We start from the raw sequence: 26,429 nt of genomic DNA on the forward strand, positions 1-26,429 counted from the left end.
ATTCTCTGAGAGTAAAATGTGCTGCAAATTTTTTGAGACATATTTTGATTCCTAAAAATGAGTTTAAGTGCCCATATGAAGTACCCCAAATACACATACTTTGGTCTTTGTTCTTCTTATATCGTAGTCCAGGCATTTGCAAAACAAAGTGTTTTTTCAAAGAGAAGGAGGAAAAAACCCCTATCCACAAAAAAAGCCAAGCAAATTCATATTACCACTAACTTGAGAAAGGTACTTTTAAGGTTAAAGGCTTCCAAGAAAGTAAAGTCCTTCTACTAAGCCCATGGTCTGTGAGACAGACTAGTGAAGCGATTGGAAAGAAAAAAAGAAAAGAAAAAAGAAAGAACAAGAAAAAGAACAACACTAGTACAAGAAATAACCTTCAGACTTCAAGCCCCAAGGTCAAATGTGACAGATGCTAGCGATTCCTTCGTATATTTTTCTTGACATCTATCAACGCAATCAATCTCGAGTGAAGTTGTAGATGCCAGAAAGGGAATAGCCTATCATGATTTGTAGTAACCTTCAAAAACAGGTGCTCTTTCTCTGTTGGAAGTGCTTTGTGCAGAAATATACATTTACCTACTAAAGTACTGGCTATACAGAGTAGTAGTATTTTATGGCTTCCTTGCTCATGCATGCACATTCAGATCTTGGGTTTTATTTAAGAGACACCTTTTACTTCACATTTTTAAACAAAAGTCCTCAGATGAATCTCAAGTTTGGTTAAGGCTCTAGACTAGTCTAGAGGTCCTACTCACAGCTCAGAAATCACATATGGCTTGCAAAGTAATTTTATGTGCTTTGTATAGGTATGCTTAAGTCAAAGATGTATAGTTCATTACCAACAATTCTATGCAGGGATTCCACAGTCCACATCCCCTAAGTGTGGGGTGACAGAACAGATCATCTTGATCTGACAGTGCCACAGCCTCAATCTCCCTCTGCCTCTAAAGTGTTGCAAGGATTCATAGGAAGACACAAAGTCCCACTGTCCTGGTTTTGGCTGGGATAGAGTTAATTTTCCTTTTAGTAGCTGGTATAGTGTTGTGTTTTGGATTCAGTATGAGAAGAATGTTGATAACACACTGATGTTTTCAGTTGTTGCTAAGTAGTGTTTAGACCAAGTCAAGGATTTTTCAGCTTCTCATGCCCAGCCAGCAAGAAGGCTGGAGGGGCACAAGAAGTTGGGAGGGGACACAGCCAGGAGAGCTGACCCAAACTGGCAAAGGGGTATTCCATACCATGTGACGTCATGCCCAGTATATAAACTGGGGGGAGTTGGCCAGGGGGAGCAGATCGCTGCTCGGGAACTAACTGGGCATCAGTCGGCGAGTGCTGAGCAATTTCATTATGCATCACTTGTTCTGTATATTCCAATTCTTTTATTATCATTATTGTCATTTTATTATTGTTATTATCATCATTATTATTCTCTTCCTTTCTGTCCTATTAAACTGTTCTTATCTCAACCCACAAGTTTTACTTTTTTTCCCCGATTCTCTCCCCCCATCCTACTGTGTTGGGGGGAAGTGAGCGAGCAGCTGCGTGGTGCTTAGCTGCTGGCTGGGGTTACACCATGACACCAACTAACATAAAGCAATTACAATCTAAAAAGGCACAGAAGAATATCTAAGAGAAACTACCCTGCTCTCTTCTATAGAGAAAAAGCAGCAACACGACAGAAGAGGCAGCGTGCCCAGCTCAAGCAGGAAATGTGTGATAGATGTCAGAAGTTAATTCAATCCAGTAGTTCAAATCTTATCTTTTCAATCTACATCTGAACAAGGCTGGCATCCTGGTATTCCTGCTGAAGTAGCTCATCTGAGGATCTTCCCCGCCTCCCCTATTCAGGGAGGCCACAATTACCTTCAGTCATGTGAACAGTATTAAGATCCACTTGTTACATTATTTTGGGGGGCAAGAATATGATTATGGAATTAGTGATGAGGGAAGTCAACAATGAAAGACCAAATTGAAGTTATGCTGTCATTTGCTTATTAAAAAGTTTGGTTTGATATATAGTATATAATACTGCAATTTACCATTAATAGTGCAAGTAGAGATGTAAAATAGTAATGATAATTAAAATGAACAATGCTATTTTTGTCCTTGCCCAACTCTAACTTCTCCGAAATACAAAGATCAAAAGAAATAAAAATCAATCCTGTATGACAAACTCTGACCTTGTTGACAAGTTGTCCTTCGATTTTCCCCACTCTACAGAGCACATTTACAATCTTACTAGCTTTATAATTATAAATTTAACAGATAGGAAAACTAGTAAGAGGTGACATGAAAAGTGGCCTCAATGACAGTCTGACCAGCACCCAGAAGTCAACATTCAAATTGTGGAAGCAACTCTGCTTTGCTGAACGACCAATATGCTATACAAATGTACTTGCTGCCTCCTCACCTCCAGTAACACAAAAAAGTCCATTAAACAGCAACAAGAAAGGATTGCATACAGCACCATGGGAGCAGAAAAACAGCAGAAGACAGTACCCACACGTAGTGGCCTTTGGGATAAATCAGCAAGTGCTGTGCTCCATGGCAGGAATCTTAAGAACTCTTCTGCCATTACAGAGGATTGATAACACTGCACTGATTCTCTCCCTGTATCATTTGCAGGTGCTCGTGAAACACAACAGAATTGCAAGAGATGCCAGAAGAGACTAACCATATCAAAAACACATCCACAAAGCCAGATCATCTAGAAACTCTATCATGCAACAAATCTAATTCTAACAGAATATAGTAAGGTGTTGTTCCCCATAGAGGAGTCTTACTGATTGCTTAGGAACTAAATTAGAGAAGGTCTAACCAAAGGTGTTCCAAAATCCATAGCTTAAATACAGAGTAAGATCCTTCTGCTCTTTAAAAAATATTAAAAGGTATACAATTCTGTTGAACTGATAAACAAGGACATAATTATCTTCTGAGTGGTAAGCACTGTTGCAAATATTATGTAGAAGAGTTATTATTGTATTTGGCAAAGTTTCTGTATAATACAAAACAAGCATTACTTTGCCAGCCTCTGGTATTTCATCACTCAGGAACCATTCACAGCTATCACTTCTGGCATATTCTTCCTGGTGTCTATCCTACTGCTATGTAATGCGTCTTAAAATTAGCTAGCTTTCTTCCTACGTGCAATAGATCAGCTGCAGAGAAATATGTCAAGTAAGAAAATAAAACAAATATGCATCTTCCACACAACAATTTCTGTCATGACTATGTCTCATTATGGAATTGGTCCACAGTCCACAGGCTTGGGCTGTTTTTTTCTAGAGAGAATGAGACCAGAGGAGCAAACAGAACATCACTAGTTCTGCCTTTGAGTCTTTATGTGTGCTGAATATCCATTGAAATCACACCTGGTATTTTGCACGCAAAGACAACACAGTTGAACCCTGGTAACAAATAAACATTGGGTGCTATGCTGTCTCTACCTAACTAATCAAATTTCATAGCTTTACATACATTCTACTTAAAATCAGCTCCAAGTGCTGTCAACCGAAACCTTTGCTTGCATGCTTTCACCCTGAATGAAACAGTAATACCTGACAGCATCTACTTTTTTCTCTTGTAAATGTAGGTGAACTATGAAGACCTTGTAAGATATTAATATATGTAATTCAGGTTATGCGGTTTAAAAAGGAAAAGAAAAAAAAGGTAAAAAGATACTGACACTGTGCATAGTTCAAGATATGAGAAAATGCACCCTGGAATTAATTTATTGCTTCACCACCCTTCAGGTGCGTATTTCAATAAAACATACTCATCCTGCTATGAGCTTGACTTTAAGCAATGGCATGGACTCACTACTGCACATGTAAGTCACAGGGAACTACGCACACTTTACACCTCTTGTTTGCAAAACAATATATAAAGTGCATAGACTCAAAGAAGTGTCACCTGTGAAACTTTAAAGTGGTTTTATTTCTAGCACTGGCTTATCACTGAGGAATTCAATTACCTTGTGCCTAGAGCTAAAATCCCTATAAAATTTTAGAAATCATTTGGTTATAGCATGGTCAAAGAATTCATTACAAAACAATACAATTCTTTGCAATTTCCAAGACAAAATAAAATATTAAACAGAACAGATTTCCACTGTAGGATTGCTAGTTCATTTAAGAACTTTATTGAATTATTCTTGACTTCTGATCAGCTATTCTTGATTCCTATTCAAAGAAAAGAAGATTTTTACAAAAGTGAGATTTCCATGTTTTATTATCAGAGCTGGGATAATCAAATATTATTGCTCCAAACAAAGGGCAGAGGAGCACTCATAAATCCTGGACTGAAGGTTCAGGGCAAATGATAACAAACTGCTACCCTATCATCTGTGGCTGCAGTCTGTGGGTAGATACTTAACTATCCCTGTGACATTTATGCGGGCACAATATCAGAGCCTTTCTGCATTGCTGAGCTGGGGGAAGAGCTACTACCTCTCACAGTGAAGAGACAAGACCGGAGGGGGAAAAATGAACCAGCCAGTTGCTCCAACTGCAAAGTTTTATAGCACACAGAGTATATGTGCTACACTTCTTGCAAGCGTATGGGATAGCCAAGCTACAACAAAAACCACCTTCTTTAAAAGCACAGACCCTCTTTACTGTGGTGACAATTTCCATCTGCAACACACAGCTAAGTAGTCCATATTGTCTCCAGCAGATGGCAAAGGTAGGCATTTGTTATCGTAGTTAAAAGTGATCCTTCCCTTCCCTTCAAGGCTCCTTACATTTGGCACTTGCCTGTCCTCCTGGTGAGTTCTGCCTGCCCACAGATCCAAGCTAGAGCTTCTCCATGCCGCACAGCAAAGCATTTTACACACAGCAGTACTCCCTGCAAGTGCCAAGGAACAGCGGCATTGCCAATGCAGGAGGCACTTTGCACAAAGCATGTTTATTAGCTGTGACATAGAGCACAGCATTTGCAAAGAGCTAAGGAAGAAGACAGCTGCTGCGGCTCCCCTAATTACCTTTCCCCAGACATCAACAGTAATTTACAATTTGGATGATGTTGTTGGAACCAAATATGAGCTAGATCCACACACAAGCTCTCCTCCTCACTTTTATAGGCCATGTGTTATACGGGAATTACAACTATTGAAACTGTTTCCATGAGTTAGGTTATCTCCTGTAAGGTTCTTTATTGCGCATTCTCCTTTTGCTACTGGAAAACACAGAATTTACTGTAGACAGTAATCAGATAATCACATCTTGTTACAAGCACAAGCCAGCAGGACTTGCTATTAGAAACTCTCTATCACACCAAAACAAAGAACATCTGAGATGCTTAGTAAAAATTATGCTTCTTAACACACATTTCACAGCAGAAGTAAAAAATAAAAAAAAATCAGTATATAGAACAGGTAGAACATTAGCCTCACGTATATCCAAATTCAATTCTAAGTTACTCCACTACTATAGCATTTTGAAATATTTACTGCGTTCAGCTCCTGCTGTTTTGCTGCTAACCAAAATTTAAAAGAATGCACAGGAAGTCTGACAAATTAAGACATCATCAACAATTAAGATTAATTGCACAAAGAGGATAAAACATTTCAAACAGTTGCACCCTTGAAAGATCAAAAGCTTTCCTCCTCTGGCAGTAGCTCTGAACTGCTTTATTGACAAGAGACGGCATTTAAAAAAAAATACAAATGCAAGACAAAACTTAAAATGTATGCAGACACATGAAACTGCAAAGACTCAGTAGATATTATAAGCCCAACAGTATACTTGGGTAAAGAAGTAGTAAAAAGAAATCAGATAGAACGAATTAGACAGAAAAGCTTTAAACTTAGGACGAGTATCCACACTATGTCTGTACTTGCAAGCACTGAGAATAAAGATGATGTTGACTTAGACACTCACTGTTACATGGATCCAGTAGTTTGCTGATGCTTCGTATAATAAAATAAGCACCAATCTCCAGCTTCTACAATAATTTAGACCCATGCAAGACAAATATCTACTCGGTGTGGTGTCCTGCTCCCCTTACTAGACATGCAGCATGCATTTTGTGGCTGTACTGCTGCACAATCACGTGATTCTTCTCAACTCAAGCTGTGAGTCAAATGAGAGGATGAGACTTACCCATGTTTCTCTGGACTTTCCACTGATAAGATTTCACTTCTGCTTTCGTCAATGGGAAGGACACGAGCAATATATTCTCCACTCTGCTGGTAAAACTTATAAACAGCCACTTGAACTATGCATTGGTCACTGCTGCTTCTCAGCCAAGGGCTCAGGATGACAGGGCTTGGCCTCTCTGATGCATTGAGAAACAGAAATGAACCTAGAACAGATGAGGCAACAAGAAAGCATTAAGAACAAAAAAAAACGCAAAAAGCCTCACAAAGTGCAGATGAATACTTGTAATTTTTATGCCACAGCTCACTCTGCAGCCCTTCCATACCTGCCAGTCAAAAATTATCTTTGCCAACTTGTTTGGAAAGTTTGCCCATTTTGTATTAAACCCATTAAGATCTTCCTGGACAGGCAATATTTCAACTCACCTTTGGATAGTCCAAAAACAAAGATTACATTTAGATTTAACCCCCACAAGAAAAGGCATAAAGTAGAAAAAGCCATAAATATTAAGGGCAGGGAAAAAATAATAAACAGTAACAATAAAACTCAATCAACCAAGAGACTTCCAAAATTAAGCTCAGGCAGGTGATTAAGGAGTTTTAGGTTTAGAATCTTGCTTTCATGTACCTATCCTTGCTAGACTTCATCCTCATCTCTGTAACCTCTCAGGTATGGTCCAGACCCAAACATTATGGCCTTGGTTCAGTGGGATCCTGATTTGACAGCTCTGATTTTTTTTATTTTTTTTTTAAATCTATTTTTCTCACCCAAATGAAGAACACAAATTCGATAGCTTTACTTTTGCTCTTCTATGAACAGAAGAGTGCATCATTTTTAAGTCATTAGAGTCAGGATAAAGGCCTGACATAATTTTATTTCTTCCACAATTCATTCTAATGTATTAATTTTATATGCAGCTAATCCACATTAAACATTTCATTGTGATCCAGTACATTGACTCCCTTGTCCTAATTCTAATTCAATACAATCTGAGGCTTATCCAATGGGACTGAGTCAATGTATTTTCATCACACTGTTGCTCATTTCAGGTGAGTCAAATTACTTCCTTTTGGCAGCTGACCAATTTACCAATTTGTCCACAGAGCAAGCACACTGGGGTGCACAGTTGGCAAATGAAAGGTGCAGTTAAGTAAATGAAAAGGACCAACCCTTGAAGCAAGAAAAATTGTGATATTCCACAGATTCTAGCAAGACTGGTCAGACAATCAAGACAATGAGATTTCAATTCCTGGAGCGTCCAGTAATAAGGCCTGTCCGTTAATACTTAAAACATGCAGATCTGATGAACAGTTTAGTTTCATAGAAGGAGAAACTAAGGCTCAACAGGGCTGTAATTTAAACCTCTTTTTAAGTGTGCATGAATTTTAGCAGGAGCAGCAGCTTGTTTTAGAAAATACCAAGGTTGAATCTTCAGAGGAATGACCTTCCACATCACTGAGCATGGCTCAGCTGAGTTCCAGGGTGTCCAAGAAATCCTGTGGAGGGGCAACATACGGATCCTGCTTGCCTTCACCTCGGTGTCTGAGCTGTGGACCACAAGGTGCAAACCAGCCATTCTGAGTTCCTGTGGTAGTTCACCTCATCCTAAAATGGATCTGGTGAATTGTCCCTTGGTAGTTCCCATTTCTCTCCACTGAACCAAGGGTCAAGAGCTCAAATTTGAATATCTCACTGTCAGATGCCAGTTTAGAACACGGGAATTGCGCTCAGGCTCACAGATGTCCCCTTTGAAAAAGTCTGATTTGGCAATTCATCTCAGGTCGCACACAGGGTAATAATGGAAGGGCTAAAAATGAAACCTGGATTACTGTCAACCACCACGTTTCCCTCCCATACACACATTTATCACAAGCAGCATTTTTGACATACTTGTCACAAACAGTGTTCTTGACATTGGCATCACATTAATGACATATCTAAAACTAGAAAACATTTGTACTGAAAGAAACACACAGAAATACATAATGTACAGCCTGCTCAGATGTTGAGGTTTGTAAACAGAGAGGAGTGAAATGTAGTCACAGCATTTTTTTTTTTTAATAACAAGATTCCTTTATGTGAAATAATAGCCTTTAATCCAGTTACTAACAGAATGGTTTGATGAGTTTAAACAAACTCTGTTGTTGTCACAGTTATATATACACAGTATTTTTGCTGGTCAGTAAAATAGAAAGGAAAACCCAGCCACATGTATCATCCTTCCCTGTCTCTCCCTTTTGTTGCAAACAAAAGAGAATTAGAGCACTAAATCTTGTGGCTTTAATTGTACCATCCCCATAAGAACACTGAAATCTGTGACATGAAAGGGAGCAAAGAGACTTCCGCTGGTGGCAGAAAGACACTAAGCGTTGCAGTAATTGCTGATGGTAACTTGCCAGGTGCAAAAGCCATTTGCTCATCTTACTGCCTTGCAACAGGGAGCCAGATTTTAAAAACAACAAACAAACAAAGGCAGCTCTCATTCCTTCTTTCCTTGCAGTGGTTCTAAATAAAGGGAGCTTCCAAGGATAGTCCCTCTTAAGCCCTGACTTGGGGCCAGGTTTGAAACATCAGTGAAGTCTAGTAGTAGACAAGGTTAGCTGTTACAGCAAATTTGTGAGATAGTCACTAACCTCCTTTGTTTTGGCTTTTATATTTCTACTCTCTATTTACAGGGCTCACACGTTGCAATTATGGCTTATTACTCATCACATGGCCAGTTCTACCTACTAAATTATATTACTAAAAGGAATACAATTTTGCCACAGTGGGGGCTACCCCGGCAAACTCTCCCAGGATGCTAGGAGGAACAGCCCCGCACTACGCTGCTGTGAAGCGGTGCCTAGAAAATCACTCCGAAGGACATGGCCATTACATGGCCATTATACTGTGTTGGCCTCACCACTGGTACCAGTCTTGTCAGAAATGTCCTCCTAGTACTTACTTTTGGGGAGATCCCCTACCTAAATACTAGGCAAATACTAGGCAAATACTAGGGCTATGACAGATTACCTTTTTAAAAATATTTTAATTTTTTTTTTTTAATTTTCTTTTAAAAAAAAAAAGGGGAGAATAAAAGTAACTTTGTTCTTGGTTTTGGAAGCTCAACCATCTCATGGGTGACTTCCCTGTCTGCTGCAGTGTTCTCTTTTTGTTCTTACTGCTTGTCTAGTCCGTAAGTGCTAAGGAAAGAACTGTCAGAGCCGCATTTGGTGTTATTGGAACCATTTCCAAAGTTGAAACGAGTGGTACTTGCTATGAAACCACACAGAAAGCACAGAGGCTTTGTTACAGAGCAGAATTTGAAGATTCCTGTTCATGCACTAGAAGTTAGATCTGCTGATTACAGAGCAGACCTGTGAGTTCCTATAGTAACCGGGCCTCACACCTATAGTGTACATTAACATCGTACATACTCTTTTCCACATAAGGAATAAACTCGAAACACCAATTCAGACAAACCCAACTTCATGAATTTGCTGTCTCCAAAGCATACATGACATACCTGTCAGTCAACTACATACATACACACACATACACAAAGACAACAACCCGCTGACAGTGGCCCAAATCCTCTTTCATTACAGTTGACAGGACTTATGCTACTGAAATCAATAGCGTCAAACCCCACAAAGGAATAATTAACGTGTCTGAACTGAGAAATGATACATTTTGAACACAAATCCCTATACTTCTCCCTTCCCTCAAAGGCACAGTCTCTCAGTCACTGCTTGCTGCTGTTTCATGCGATGGCCTCCCATGGAATCAACATGAGCACCATTTCCAGGATCAGATTAGAGACCGCTACTTAGAAAGAGTTACAAGATCACATGGTGATCGATTTCCTATCCACGCCAATGGACAGAACAATATTCTGTTTCACACTAATGGATCTTATGGGCAAAATTAGAAGCTATATATTCACTTGTACTTCCCTCCAGTGGGAGGGAATCCCTGTGGCACGCTCTATCTGAGATCACTGTGTAGACCAGTAAGACTCTAAGGTTCCAGCCATTATTTCCTTGCTCTTATTTTCTCCTATTAACTCACAGCTCTAAGCAGGCTCTTGGGATCTTACCGGGTGAATAGCTAGAAAAAGGACTGTGGCTTCAAACAAACTTCTGCTGCTATTTAGATATCAAAGCATATAAGCTGAGATGAAAGGCCCCTTCATGGTACATGCTGCCAGTGTCATGTTCTACTGCTCAGGACTCTGAAGGGTCTATTCGCTTTTCAGAAAGATGTTCACCAATGAGTCATTTCAGGAATCTTCCGCTACAGGTTTTAAATTAGACTCTGGCTGCACAGCTCAATGCTGATGTTAAAGAGATGCAGTTAAAATAATCACATTGTAACTAGATATACAGCCACAGACCCAAGCACTTAGCACTTCCTGGGTCCTGAGCTCATTCATCATCATTATGCAGAACCCTGTGGCTGCAGAGGGAACAGCATCCAGTATTTTGCACTAAATACTCCTGTGTTTGCATTATATCACAGAAACCCTACTAGCTGTTATTGCTCTGTGGTGTTTCAGAAACTCCTGGTCTAAATGCAAATACTTTATTTTCCACATTCCCCCTAAACACTCACAAACTGTGGGAGAAACCTACCAATACTACTCAGCTTCTAATCATATTTTTCCCTACTTTTTTAACACCTGCAGTCATAATGCAATGGTTTTACTCACCCTCAAGTGTTGTGTCTGATAACATCTCTGGCAACTTGCTGTCACGTCAGACAAACACACATGAAAAGATATTTATGCTTAAGCACAAGGAATTATTGCAGTTGACATAAAAGGAATATTACAAGACAAATTAATATATCCTGAATGAAAAATTGCTGTTGATCCTTTGGAAGCTTGTTTACAACATTTTAACATTCATGTCACAAAAAGGGAAGGATGGCTTATCAGCTTAGTAACAAGATGTTTTTGAGATGATGAAGACAGCTTCAAGTTGCACTGTTCAGGACTAATGAAGTAACACAGATATTTGTAAACAAGAAAACTGATGCTAATATACTATGCTTGTGCAGATATATTATGAATAAAGCACCTGCCCAAAAAAGTTTTCAAATTAAGAGGTATAGACTGGGAAGACTACAACTCAAAACCACACCAGCAACAAAGCTCATTCTTACAATCTCTGGTCCGACATCCTTGTCTGATACGGAGGCACAAAACATCTGAAACTCATACCAGTGAATGCTGAGGCAACCCTGAGACGGTCAAAAGACAGAGCCATCACTTGGCCCTAGGAACTGGGCAAAACTTAGTATCCTACTGCTAGCCCCTTTAAAAGCTGGTCATCTGATAGCTACCCAATAGCTTTAAACGCACCCTGCTAACTACTCATACCCTAAATCCTTCCTAGTCAGTCTCAGGTTAAACGCAGTACAGAGCCAGGTCAGGTTCTTCTACTAAACAACCTCACGATGCTCTGTGAGGTCAGTGCACGCTATTGCGTCCTTTGACCTTTCTGAAGCAGCAGTCTAGAAAAGATGGCTGCAGCCCCAAAAGATGGCAGCCCAAGAAGTTACAATGGAAAACAAGGTTCTCCAGGAAAGTGTTCACTGCAGAAAATAGCAACCAGCTGTTCTGGGACAAACACATAGAGGCAACTCTTAAGCTTGCACCTGACGCCTAGGATTTCCAGCATGAGATGTTCTTGTACACCTGATATCACACAATCAAATAAGATCCTAAAGACATGACATCAAACAGCGCAATGGGACATCAAAATCAGCTACAAAAGTGGCATGCATTAGAATTCATGAAGAGGGAAGTTCACATTATTTGAAAATAATATTTAGCAACACACCCAAGCCAATAATACACACAGAGCAGGCATCCAGATACCTGATACAAATTAAAGTGTCCCCATGCCAATTCAAGCAGATTTCTTCCCTAATAACTAAAGGCCATAGTTTTGTTATTTTAACTTACTTTCTTGAAAAGCAAGGCTCAAAACACAGCTAGGCTGAGTTAATCTGATCACAGTTATAAAGCAGCAATTTAACAATCCTTTGCAAAACTGATAGATTGTTATTCTGAACATAAACTCCATCTTCCTACTAAAAGGATTTTATTACCTTTCACATACAAGTTCAATACTCTACCAGATTAAATTAGAGCTGTAAAAACTATTAACAGTCAATGTCTGTTGGGGACTATACAGTAGAAAAAAAAAATTTAAATCAAGTTTTATGGTCTTCGGAGATGCTGACTGGAGAGAATGTTTCCACTGGTATCACAAAACATCCCACAGAGCTGGCCTTTGGATTCTCCATTTTACACTTAACTTCCAAATTAACTATTCAAACAAAACTCTCATAGCAGGAGCTCAGTAGTTGGTAAAAGCCATGGAGGAACTGGGCACTACCTGAATGACAACATTAAGAAAAGATAGTTATACATTTTCTAGGCTTATTTCTATGGATTTTCTAATTGCCTTATCAAGGCTCCAAAATGTGCTGAACGCTAAAAATGTGAATAGTCTCCAGTGCTGAGTGCAATGTGACTGCATAAGCACCAGAAGATTTGCAACATACTATACTCGCATCTGACTTAAAATTCATGAAGGTAACAGCCTTTGAATTATTACAGAATTTGAGGCTGAACAATTCTTAACAATCTAATTACAGTAATTGGATGGTATCTTACCTGTTTTGAAGTCGATAAGAGTTCTTACTATTAGCTTAAATAGAACCAGGATTTCACTTCTAATACCTAGCAGGTATGTGAGCACGTTTCTCTAGATGATGCAAGAGCAATTCAGAAATGCTAATGAATTCATACTAACTCTCGTGGGCATGTAATACATTTCACAAATAGACAAGTTAAGGCAGATGTTAAACAACTGCAAACTGGCCACAACTAGCATGTGGCCAAGATTGGTATCAGAGCAGAGATCTGCAAGTCAAAGGTCTTTAAAATTACCTCCTATTCAAGTATTTTTCATTTCCTAAATATAGAGGAAGGCCAATAATCCATCAAAGCAAAATAAAGTCAAATTTTGTCCTCTCACTGAGGCATCAGGCAAATTTGATCTGCCCCATATGATTTCTCTTAAATGCAAAGACTTCACTCATGTAAAACCTTCTCCCTCAAACAACCAGTATTCACTGTGATCCTTGGGAACTGCAGCAGTGCTATAGAAACATACCTTAAAGTTAGGAAAGACAGGAGTCCTCCCTTTTCTCACACTCCAGTCCCAGAAATTTTCCTTATTAATTTACCTGTTCTGTTAAAGGCAACACTGAAGCCTTACACACAGAGGGAGCAATCTCCTAGCAGTGACCTTCACACAGCTCTTTTACAGGTTTCCCGTTGCTTCCCTAAACTCAGGTGTAGTGTGTGAGCTGAAGTCCAAAGGAACGCTATTATAAAACTTTATTATTATTTATCAGTTTAAATTCCAACAATCCCTAGCATATCCATATGAAAAGCTGAATCCCATCACACTACTTACACTTTAGATAGGCAACAATAAAAGATGTTTTTCTCACAAAGCATTTTACATCCAGTTTTTCATAAGGAAAGTCAGAAGGAAGAAGAAGAAAACAATTAAAAGCTCCAGGTATTGCCTTCCGTAATGGGAGCTAGAGCCAGATGCTGTTACAGCCCAATTCCTAAATGACTCAGCAGTGTTTGCTCCCAGCTGAAAAGCACTGAACTGAAAAAAGTAGTTAGTTAATTAAAAACTTAAAATTCAATGCTGAAATTAAAATCTTTCCTAGAGAATCACAAAAGAGTGTTTAAATAATTCAGCCTTCCACAGCTGATTAACCAATATGCATCTTCTCTTTTGCTGCTGACAGAGGCGAATGGCAAGTTACTTTTGAGATCTCTGTTCTGAGAATAGAGGATGGGAAAATTTTCTGTCATTGTGAGCAAAACAGACAGACAGACCTAAAGGGAAACCTAAGAGGAAGCTGGTTCTGTCAATAAAAACAGAGCGGCAGAACGCCTGTTCAGTACTTCACAGTGTGAGCAGTAGTTAAGGGGAGGGTGTGAAAGGAAGCCTAATGCTGTGCCTCTAGTTGCTGCTTTGCTCTCAAGTGTCCTTATTCGATTACACTCAGGAGGCTAGAAGCTTAAAAATTAAGAAGTTTGACAATACTCTGACGCACAAGTGCCTGAATAGAAGCGTGCCTGGAACAGAACCGGTACTGCAACAACTCACAGTTCAGTAATGTCAGAGACCACATTAAACAAGTAGCAACTACTTTGAGTTATTCCCCTGAAGAACTAGAAAAGTCACAAGAGAAGGCGCATAATTAAATCTATTTGGTGTAGTCCTCCTCCATTTTCATTCTGTGCCAGGATTACATTCATCACATAGAGGCTGCCATTATGTCAGCTTTAAGTGCACAAGCGTCGTAACTCAGACCATCGGAGAATCATGAAATTGGTCCACAGATAACATAAATAAGATAAATCTTGAGGAGATGGTGTATTTTAATGTCTCATACATTTTAGTCTGTCCTTGTCAGCCTCTCCTCTACATACATACATGTACATCCATGCACACAATACCAGGAGACAATTAGTTGGCCAACTTTCCCCAAAAGTATTGGGAAAGGTGATGATCCTATCTAGAGCTTGTTGAATGCCTGACAGCATAAAGCATGTCACCAAATCCCTGCCCATTCTGAGGCTCTGCCATCCTTCCTCCATCTCTGCCCATTCTGAGGCTCTGCCATCCTTCCTCCATCTCTAGCCTCCACTCCACTTTCATCCCAACCCTGCCTTTCAGTAACTCAGTTACCAGTTCTGCACTATCAATTCTGCATGCTAGTTTTGTCTGGCAGACCCCCTTCCACTCATCTTTTAGCTCCAGAGCTTCCTCATATTTTCTGTGCTTTCCTAAGTTATTGCTGCAGGGACAAAAAGGGAGAAGAGTGCCTTGGCACACCAATTATAGGATGGAAGGAAATGCAGGTGGAAGAAATCTTTTGAGGACCACTCTGCTTTCCTGTGAAAACTACACTGGCTGCTGGTTTTCCTTCTGCTGATTCAAAAAACCCACTTGACATTCATCTATAGGAAAAAAGCAACATTCACCCACACACCACTTGTAAAGGAGCAGACAAGTGAGGGGACAACAGCCCTTTCCCCTAGGTCTGACAATGGGTTAGAGCTTCTCTGAACGTTGACAGACATGCTGAAAAATGACATGGCAATCAATGAAATAGGACAGAAGTCCAGGAGCTTACACATAATGACTTTTCCCTAGGCCTTCAGATCACTTACAAAAAGTGTTCTCCAACAACACGGTTAAACTTCACATTTAGATAGCCTTTTATAAATTCAAAACATTGCACAAACATGAACTGATTAAACCTCAGGACTCTCAAAATCCATTTTCAAATTGGAAAAGATAGCACAAAAGTGAGGGGCTTGCCTCCTTAATGCAGTAAAATCAGGCATCACACAGAATTAGTAGCTTGAACTGCTCAACTGCCAACAATATTATTTATTATGGCAACATTCATTTGAAAGAACTGGTTTCATCTGCTTCTTGCAGTTAGCTCTTTAATTAAAACTCTACATGATCTACCTTGTTCATGAAATAAAACAGATTCTCCTTTCTATTCTAGAGATAGTGGCACAGGTGAAGGAAGAAGTGTGGTTCAGATGAAGGCTACGTGTCGTGGTGAGATCAGATCTCAACAGACTGGACTCCAGCTATCTGGTCTCAGTTCTGGCCTCTGGAGGGCCTTCAACTGGAAGGAGGGAAATGGCCTGCCCACTGCTGTCACTGTTTTAAAATGGGATCACTGAACCACATGATGTGGAAGACCCCTCCACAGGTCTCCATCTCATGTCCTGCTCCAAGCAGGACCATCACCAACACTAGACAAGGGCAGCTGCAGCTTTGTCCAGCCAAGTCCCAAAAGCCTCTGGGCATGGAGATTTGACAGCCTCTCTGGGTAACCTGTTCCAGTACTGCACCTCACTCCTGGTGAAAGTCTTTATCCTAAAGTCCGACCTGGACCTCCCAAACAGCAAACTGTCACCACCGCCTCTTGTATCATCTGCTACGGCTGAGAAGTATTTGGCTCTACCTCCTTTGTACCGCTCCACGGGGTGGTTGTAGGCCACTACTAGCTCAATTCTCAGACATTTCTTTCCAGCCTAACCAAGCCCAGCTCCCTCCAGTTCTCTGAGGGCGTATGTGCTGTGGGCCCCTGAACACACAGGCAGCCCGCACTGGGCCCTGCCGGTTTCTCCATATCCCCATTGACCTGGGAAGGAGAGCCGAGGCCGGACACAGCAACCCAGGTGTGGCCTTGCCACCACTGAGAGGCCGGGATAATAACTTCTCTCAATGCTGGCTGCCTTCCTCCTGCCTTTTTGGGGGTTGGATGGCTGCCTACCCTATTTGTGATGGATTGGGTCCTCCATAACCTGCAGGTGCTCTTCAATAGGACAACTCAGGCCACTGCTTCCCAGGGGGGGATGCTGCACCAGCAGGTCCTGTTCCAAGGGCAGAGCTGCTCAATCCTGGTGGCTCCACAAGGCTCCTGTTAGCCCAATCCCCAAGTTTACCAAGGTCCCTCTGGAGCAAAGCTCTGCCATTCGCTGCATCAGCCAAGCCCCCTCTCCTCTCAGTTGAGGGTCATCTACAAATTTGACTAGTGTCTCATCATCTAGGTCATGGATGAGAATACTGAGCACTACCATCTCCAATACTGGCGCCTGGGGTCAGCTCTGCTCAGTGTTGGCTGCCACTGGGCACGAAGCCACCAAGTACTATTAGCCTCTGAGCTCAAAAGTCCGACCAGTTTTCAGCCTGCCCAACAGGCTGCTCACCCACCCAGACCTCCTCAGCTCCCACATGAGAATGCTGGGGATGACAGTGCCTAAAGCTTTACTGAAGTCAAGATGAATACATCCATGATTTCTCCTTTGCTCACACATTTGACGCAGAAGGACACCAAGCTGGTGAATTATGATTTGTCCTGGGTAAATCCATGCTACGTGTTCCCAATTATTTTCTTGTCCTCCACATGTTTGGGAATAGAGTCCAAGAGGACATGCTCCATGTTCTTTCTAAGGACTGATATGAGGCAGACCAGCCTATAGTTCTCCAAGTCCTCCCACTTGCCCTTCTTAGAAATGAACATATTACTAATCTTTTTCAGTTGTCAAGGACCTCCTCCAATTACAGTGATTTCTCACAGATTTTAGATACAGCACCTTTGGGTGTACCCAGTCCCTGGGATCTGAATGCATTCAGGTTCTCTAAGTAGTCCCTAACTTTGTGCTCTCCCAATCCTGCCTGTCCCTTTCTTGAAACCATACTGTTACATGCCAAGGTCTGGGGGCTGTCTTGGCCTGTAAATGCAAAAGAAAGTCACTGAGTACTTCCACCTTCCCAGTATCATCTGTCACTAGGTTGTGTTGTCATCTCCTTCTAAAAATGCTTTAATGTGTACCAAGGAAGACCAAAGGATCATTTTGAATACTTTTTTTGTTTTACAGGGCCTAGGAGTCTCACTGAAGGCTAGACCTCTTTACAGAGAATACCTTTGAAAGTCGCTGCACCAAAGAGTCCAAGAGAATGAGGGAAAAGACAGCTGGCAGCTATGAATGGACAGACAGTGACAACGGCACACAAGGAAACAAACAGGAGCTTCAGTTCTGTCAACAGTGACCATTAAAGCACATGTACCTTAAAATATTTTTGCTACAACACGAAACCATAATTCCTGTGCCTTGTCTCTTCTCTTCAGTTTGCTATTCCTACTGTGATTGCACTGCGATTCACTTAAAAATTACATTTCTGCTGAGGAAGAGCCATTTCTTCTTTACTTATTCTGCAAACTGCCTATCACTTTTGGGCTCTGAATACAACGAACTGACTGAAATAATAAGGACACTGCTTTTTCCAGCGCAAGCAACCAAGCCCTCCAGTCTTCTTGCAGGCAAATACCCATGGGGTTTCAATGTGGGTTTCACATGAGTACAAATTGTAGAAGTTCAAGCTCTCAGTGAACATTATGGATGAACAACTGTACAGCTCTTTTGCTCTAAAAAAAACCCGCCCACAGCCACAGGAGACCTGCCCACTGAACAGGGCATGCCAATCATCTCACATGTTGTAATCCTACCTTCAGTATGCCTTTTAAATCAATTCTACTTCTCAAGAGATAAATGTTTATCTTAAAAAATAACAAATTTGGACAGCACAAAGCCTAGCTCTAATGGAGAAATTTTACAGGAAATTAAATTAAACAGCACTAACTGTTATACATCATAGGAGTCGTCATCTTCATGGAACACTCAGAAAAGAGTACTTAAACATCTCTGAAATGTCATCACAGCCCTACCAAGCATTTCTGCCTCAAAAATCAAACTGAGGAAGTCATATTATTGTTGGGGGAGAGATGGGTGGAGGTGTATCTGCAAAATGGTACAAGGCTCTTCTGATCATCTACATTCACTTATCAGTCTTACTGAAACTACCTAATGAGAGAAAAAAATAGTCAGACTTATCATTCTGTTGGCATCCTGAACAAATTACCTTTAGCTCACTGACATTCTAATTTTCTAGAAACAGGCATAGTTATGCTAAGAAGGTTATGACTTGTGTATCTATCTTGGTTACAATTATTCCATCCTCTTTTCACTTCCCTAAGTTATAGCATAAATGAGAAATTCCATTCTATTTGTTTTCTGTTGGCTGTAGACTGAGAGAACTACTGTCTTATTAAAAGACTATCTCCCTACTCTAGTTTTAGCCTGGAGATAACAAAACAAGGACTGGATGGCAGGGTGAATTGGAAATGGATTGTGGCTCATAACATGGATTTTACACAGCCCAGGAAAGCACTCGAGTTTAGAAGCTGGCTCTGCCTGACACAGTGATTCCAGCTGATGGTTTCAGTGAGTCCTCATCACAAAGCCATTACTATTATCAGTACTGAAGCAAGACATTTTGGTGACGTGGTGTAAATGTAACTTGTGTGGTTCCTGTACTGCAGATACACAGTGGATTTTGACCTCAGTGCTGTCTCATTATATGTGCACTAAGCCCTAAATGCCTCCCAGTGCTTATCCCTACGGAGCAAAAACACAGTAAATGTTACTTTTGAAACAAACAGGTACATCAGACAGCATGTGCAAGAGATACAGAAGTGATTTAGGAGCCCAAAGAGATCTGGCCCATGAGTGGGGACAGCTTACCTTAACACAACTGTCCTTGAGCTCAGCTTTTCACTCTGACAATAGATGACTTACCTCCTAGTGAAGCACTAGTAGAAACACCTCATTTCAGAAACTGATGCATTATGGTAAACTGGTGCAGTGTTTCATGCAATATGGGTATAGATGAAAGTCAAAAGTAAGCAGAGTGAATTTAAGGTACTTCTGGGAAACCACCCATGCCGTCTTTAAATTCACAAAGGTCACTGGTGTTCTACAGAGCAACAAGGAAAGATGCTTAGGAATTAGTTTTAATAAGGCTGCTTCTAAAAGCCTGCACTGTAAATCACCATATTATTAAGAGAGGAAAGATCTTACCTGTTAATTCACTTTTACACCATTCACGTAATTTGCCTACATTTTGCGTTTCACCTGCAGGTCAGTTTTCTTCGCATGACTATGATGCCTTCCTTTCCTAATTGGAGGCATTAGCACAAGGCTGCCAAAACTTGTGGCAAGGGATAAGTTATTTAAACGCAGACAAGATTCTGCCTTCTTTGACTTCAAACAAAACCTTATGACCACCTGTCAAATGATCCAAGGTTCAATAAACCCATGTTTTTTTGAAAGCATCACTGCTGGCCTTAAATCAGTCTGGCAGCCTTCTTTTACGGATGGAAAATAAACTCCCCTAGGAATAAGCTAGTGGAGGCAGCAGACATGTAAGCTGTAATACAACAATGAAGAGCAAACAGAGAGTTCTCCTATTTCTTGTGACATCCAGCTGCATAGGATTTACCGCTATGGCTTTTCAATAACCTGAGTCCTACACAGAGCGAATGTGCTATAGGCTGTTATGAAGTGGTTGGCAGAGACTCCATAAAGGTTACAGGAGAAACCCAAGCTTCGCTGAATAACTCTCCATCTCCCTTTTCCTTTTAGATAAAAGTAAATATTGCAAGGTCATACGCAGTAGAAATACACTGCTGACAGCACATCACTATGGAGGCACTAAGAAGCCCATAGGTATTTGTGCATATATGTCGCATTTGACAGCATGCACTTTTACAGTTCCTGTAGGCAGTATTTTTCATCCTAACTGGCAAGGTTTTAATGTTTTTTCCATTAAACTGGTTTTTAAAAAAAGGGAATAACATGGCTTTTTTGTTCATTACAAATGCAGAACTGATCCTGAAGGGAACACTGCAGAGACTTTCAGGCTGAGGAGGCTTTCAAACCATTTCCACCTTTGAAGATGAGCTATCACGGTACTGTCGTGGTTTAACCCTAGCCAGCAACTAAGCTGCTCACACACTTCTCCTCCCACCAGGATGGGGTAAAGAATCAGTAAAAAAAGTAAAACTTGTGGGTTGAGATAAAGACAGTTCAACAGGACAGAAAAGAAGAATATAATAATGATAATACTACTAATAAAAGAATTGGAATATACAAAAGAAGTGATGCACAATGCAATTGCTTACCACACGCCAACAAATGCCCAGTTAGTTCTCAAGCAGCCATCAGCCCCTCCCGGCCAACTCCCCCCGGTTTATATACTGGGCATGACATCACATGGTATGGAATACCCCTTTGCCAGTTTGGGTCAGCTCTCCTGGCTGTGTCCCCTCCCAACTTCTTGTGCCCCTCCAGCATTCCTGCTGGCTGGGCATGAGAAGCTGAAAAATCCTTGACTTGGTGAAAACATCAGTGTGTTATCAACATTCTTCTCATACTGAATCCAAAACACAACACTATACCAGCTACTAGAAGGAAAATTAACTCTATCCTAGTCGAAACCAGGACAGGTACGTAATTTAGTTAAGTCTCAGTATGGCTGTAGCCCTTATTCTAGACACAGTTGATAAGTTTGTTTCCTTTAGGACAAATGTATAAAAGGAAACAAACAGAACTGTTGAAACAGAAAAAAGCTGCCTTCTTTCGGTGGCCTTCATCACTGAATAGCTACCACCCAACATGACTCTTCCATCAAGAGAAAAGGTACAGTAGTCACTTTCAGCTCTTGGCATTCTTGTGGGAAAATAACTGAGTGGGAACTCTGAACACAGGGAGATGGAGACAAGAAGAACGTTCGTGAGATGCATGACACCAGCGTCCTCTCTTCAGGGCTATTAATTCAGCATTCACGCACAGACAGATGAGATGGGGAATCTTAGGACCTTTGTGGTTTTAGATACCTGATATTCAAAGCCTCTGCCAGAAGCTAAGTACCCCTACATGACAGCCAAAAACGGCAGGCCTGGCTCACAGTGACCATCTCTTGCTATCCTATAGACATCGGCACCTTCCAGACCACAACCAAACTGAACACTAACAAATGTGTCAGTGAGTCTTCATCCATTTAAAAAATTTGCATAGAAAATAGTATTAAGGCCAGTATGAGCACTGGACCTCATATTTAGGAAGTTTAAATAAAACGAGCTGATTCCAACAGGTTTTTTTGCAGTGGCTTTTACCTGGGATCCCTTTCTAGCACTCTATTTCAAAGATAAAGGCCTTCACACACTGTAGATACTCTAAGGACGGTTTCTGAAATCAAGTTTGAAGCACAATGGTAAACTAAGCTTTCACTACCGCTTCATGTACACCACTTGTCTAGTGAATGTGAGAAGCATTACTTCCAAAAATATCAACATGGTACATTTGACTAATTTTACAAAGAAACTAATGAAAAATCCACAAACTCTTTCAGGGTGACCCTGAAACAAATTATCATAGAATCACAGAATGGTTTGGGTTGAAAGTGACCTTAAAGATCATCTAGTTCCAACTCCCCGCCATGGGCAGGGACACCTTCCACTAGACCAGGTTGCTCAAAGCCCCATCCAGCCTGGCCTTGAACACTTCCAGGGATGGGGCATCCACAACCTCTCTGGGCAACCTGTTCCAGTGCCTCACCACCCTCACGGTAAAGAATTTCTTCCTAACATCTAATCTAAATCTATCCTCTTTCAGTTTAAAACCGCTACCCCTCATCCTATTACTACCCTCCCTGATAAAGTTCCCCACCTTCTTTCCCATAGGCCCCCTTTAAGTACTGGAAGGCTGCTATAAAGGTCTCCCCAGAGCCTAATTATTAATTACATTGTACATACTCTTTTCTTCTTTAAAATACTGTACAAGCTTTACCACTTTTGAAGGTTTCAAATACAAATTGCAGAATGCCTTTAAATGGAGGAATGTCTTCCTTTATTTGGAAACAGCAGACAACTAGAATGTGGTAGCCATTTTATATCACCACACAGCCCACAAAGCCAAGAAAATGCTCTCTTGAGAAAATACTAACCTGGTGCAGCTAGATGGAAATCAGATGACACCTTGTATTACAGTAAATGCATCAACTTTGTAATAAACGAAGCATGCAAGACCCAAACCATACCAAATAGGGTGATGAGGAATGATATACAAAGCCATAAAAGACAACCTGCATGGTCCTACACAGTTCAGTCTGCAGTCTTCAAATTAAGAGGGCAATATACAGCAAACTCAATTTGATGCTATTGCTGGAAATACTAAAGGGTGTTCAAGGGTTTGACATCAACCTGCTGTTTGCAGGTTGTAATACCTTGTGCGGGGGAGATGAAGGCTGATCAAGGATCACGGTTCATAAACACTTGGAACATAAACCATTCTGAAATATAACAGCACTCAAAAGAATCAAAATATTTCATATTTTCTAGGGAGCTTAAGTACTGGGTAAAGCAGCACCACCTACATTATAGCATACAGAATAATCTTGGCTTTATAGAAATAACAGTGACAATTTGTTCCTTGGCCTCTAGACTTCCAGCAGGGCTATCAATTTATGACGGAGGGTTTCTGTCATGTGGATGCTTACCCAGTCGGAAACCGAGTTGCAGCTGCTATTTATTTCATGTAGATCATCCTAAAACCTTCACAGCTGGTAAATTTTGGCCTTTATAATTCAGATACATTTAATGTAGTACCCTTCCTCCCCAGCCAGCTGCTTCAAAAAAATCAAATCATATCTGCCTTTCATGATGCACCCTCTCACAGGTGCTGACACTTTCTTCAACTTTGCAGTTATTATTTCAGATAGATTAGGAAGATTCCCCCACCTTAGCACGCAGCATATCAGGTGAGACTTAAGAGGATCTCAATTATAAGAGAATTGTCAGGTTTAGGGGAAAAAGCACTAATGTCCTATCATAGTTCCTTAGTATCAGGGTCCACTTGAAACTAAAACCTTTATATAGCGAGAAAACAAAGACACATTTAGCCCAACCTTTATTCTTCTACAGGTAGCAAATTACCGTACTTCTGTCCTGAATAAAATCAACCTGTATCTTCTATAAGCAAAGGAACTATTCCATGCTTTCCCTCTCCCTCTTTGAGCATGTACTTTCACACACAAAGTACCAAGCCTACTAACTATACCACTCTGCACATGCACATAGCACTTACTGCAAGAAGATAACAAGGAAGAAGGTCACATACAGAGAATGTGTGTGTACTGGTTTTGACTGGGACAGAGTTAAATTTCTTCATAGTACCCTGTATGGGGCTATGTTTTGGATTTGTGCTGAAAACAGTCTCCATAACACAGGGATGTTTTCGTTACTGCTGAGCAGTGCTTACCCAGAGCCAAGGCCTTTTCTACTTCTCACCCCAGCCCACCAGCGAGGAGGCTGGGGGGGCACAAGAAGTTGGGAGGGGACACAGCTGGGACAGCTGATCCCAACTGACCCAAGGGATATTTCAGACCATATGACATCATACCCAGCAATAAAAGCTGGGGGAAGAAGGAAAAGGGGGACGTTCAGATTTATGGCATTTGTCTTCCCAAGTAACCATGATGGAGCCCTGCTTTCCTGGAGATGGCTGAATACCTGCCTGCTGATGGGAAGTGGTGAATGAATTCCTTGGTTTGCTTTGTTTGTGTGCACAGCTTTTGCTTTACCTATTAAACTGTATTTATTTCAATCTGTGAGTTTTCTCACTTTTACCCTTCTGATTCTCTCCCCCATCCCACTGGGAGTGGGAGGGGAGTGAGTGCGTGCTTACGTGGTGCTTAGCTGCCCACTGGGTTTAAACGACAACAGTGTGTAACTGGACAAAAGGATGAATTTCCAGCAGCAGGCTGCTACTTGTTGATGTGGTAAAAATACTTAAAAGACAGAATTCTGATGTCCCACTACTTGGGTACATTTCAATCTATCTCCTGGATTTGTTTAAAAGGTTGAAATAAACACACTTGTGTACTGTGTCAACCTATTACATAGTACTGCTCTTCCTGTTCCATGCAAAGGTAGCTTCTCTCTCTCTCTCTATATATATATATATAAATTTAATATTCCTAGTACATTGAGAGGATCATAGAATCATAGAATGGTTTGGGTTGGAAGGGACCTTAAAGATCATCTAGTTCCAACCCCCCTGCCATGGGCAGGGACACCTTCCACTAGACCAGGTTGCTCAAAGCCCATCCAACCTGGCCTTGAACACTTCCAGGGGTGGGGCAGCCACAGCCTCTCTGGGCAACCTGTTCCAGTGCCTCACACTAAAGAGGTTCTTCCTTACATCTAATCTAAATCTATACTCTTTCAGTTTAAAACCATCGCCCCTTGTCGTAAGAAATCTATCTCTGTTTTTTCATTAAAGCAAATCATTTTTTCCACTCAATTCTCCTTACCTCACCGTGCCTGGAACACTCAAGTTGACAGGTGATTGCTTTGTGCTACCTTGATAACAAGCCAATTATAAAGTATCTGAAAAAAAAATGGCCTCCTATAAAATTACACTGTAGTTAATGAAGCATAGATACTGCCCCTAAAATGGAAAAGAAAACCAAAAAACAAAACCCAACAATCCAGAAACCTGACTATTACACGTACTAGTAATCTGGCCGTAAAATGATAAAGGTTTGACATCCCATAAATTGCAAGCATCCAGTTTGGCTGTTGGGAAATTGCTTGCATACAAGTCACCTCAAATCCAATAAGCTTTCCTGAAAGTTTGATTATAAGTGAGATTATAACTCTATTATATTAATCACTGCAGAAGCAGCAGACAAAAAAAAAAACTAAACCATACCAGCCAACAACCTAATTGAGAACAATAAGAAAGATGAATAACATATGGTAGTTCACATAGGTGCCATGGCTTTATAATTGCTAAATTCAATTAAAGGAAAAAGAAGTTGGAGATTCTGCTACTGCTGTGATTAGCATATTACAGTTCAAAAAAGAAAGCCTTTTAAAAACTAGACTGTACTGAAATCAATCCTACAACACTAACAGCAAAAAAGTCTGAAAATTTTTGGATAATAAATGTCAATATGAATTTGTAGTGAATATGCATACATTACAGTGAATATGCATACATCACAAGAGAATTGTACATAAAAACTGTAATAAATATTTTGCATTTCTGTAGCACTTTTCATCTGAGTCTTAAAATGTGATTCATAATATATTAATTCTCAGTACCTAACTCATGTAAGCAAATGTCATATAGGGATTTAATCTGCTCGCCCAGAGAAGCATCACATTTTGAGAAAAGGCCAGCAAGCCTTTAATGGTGTCAAGTAACACTATGAAACAGGATAAGAAATGAAGAAGCTCTTATCCAACTAAGTAGGATCTAGAGGAACATACCCCCCTGTCAAGACCTCAGCTATTATCCGCAACTGCCTCTTACCAAAATACAGTTGTCTGCTGCTTAGGCAAAAGAAATAAGACTTTCTTGCAATCTCCTAAGTGTTAGATTACAAATCCTCAAAAAGGAGGAATACCTTTACATTTTGCTGCTAAAGGCAGTCCACCTCCTTGACTCATGTCCTCACTATGGCAAGTACATAATACACTAGCTTACAAACTGACACTTTTGCCCTGGGGAGAAAGGTGGAAACAAAACGTTACTGATGTTACTGCGCTTGGTCATTCAGAGAGCATTACTCTGACTGCCAATGCGCCTCACAGAGATGTTCTTCAGAAGTGTGCCCACCTACAAAATTAATGGATTGGCTAACCAGACACGTAACTATCATGTGTCTGTTATGATGGTAACATGTAATCTGTCTGAGGACTTTCCACAGCTAAATTACAAAGGTAGCAAAGCAATGGCGATAGGGTGCAAGGCAAGTACCTACGGAACAAGACAGAACCAAGATCACAGAAACTTATTTTTAT

General features: G+C 40.6%; 1 protein-coding gene across 1 annotated transcript in view; it reads right to left on the reverse strand.

Annotated features, from left to right (window-relative positions):
* ALK (ALK receptor tyrosine kinase) overlaps positions 1-26,429 on the reverse strand; it is a 320,524-nt gene that overhangs the window by 166,977 nt on the left and 127,118 nt on the right. The window contains exon 4 of the mRNA XM_030035063.2: positions 6,108-6,309. Coding sequence (XP_029890923.1) covers positions 6,108-6,309 — 202 coding nt within the window. The remainder of the gene's footprint in view (positions 1-6,107; positions 6,310-26,429) is intronic.

The sequence above is a fragment of the Aquila chrysaetos genome, chromosome 13 (assembly GCF_900496995.4).
Source record: "Aquila chrysaetos chrysaetos chromosome 13, bAquChr1.4, whole genome shotgun sequence".
Taxonomy (NCBI): Eukaryota; Metazoa; Chordata; class Aves; order Accipitriformes; family Accipitridae; genus Aquila; species Aquila chrysaetos.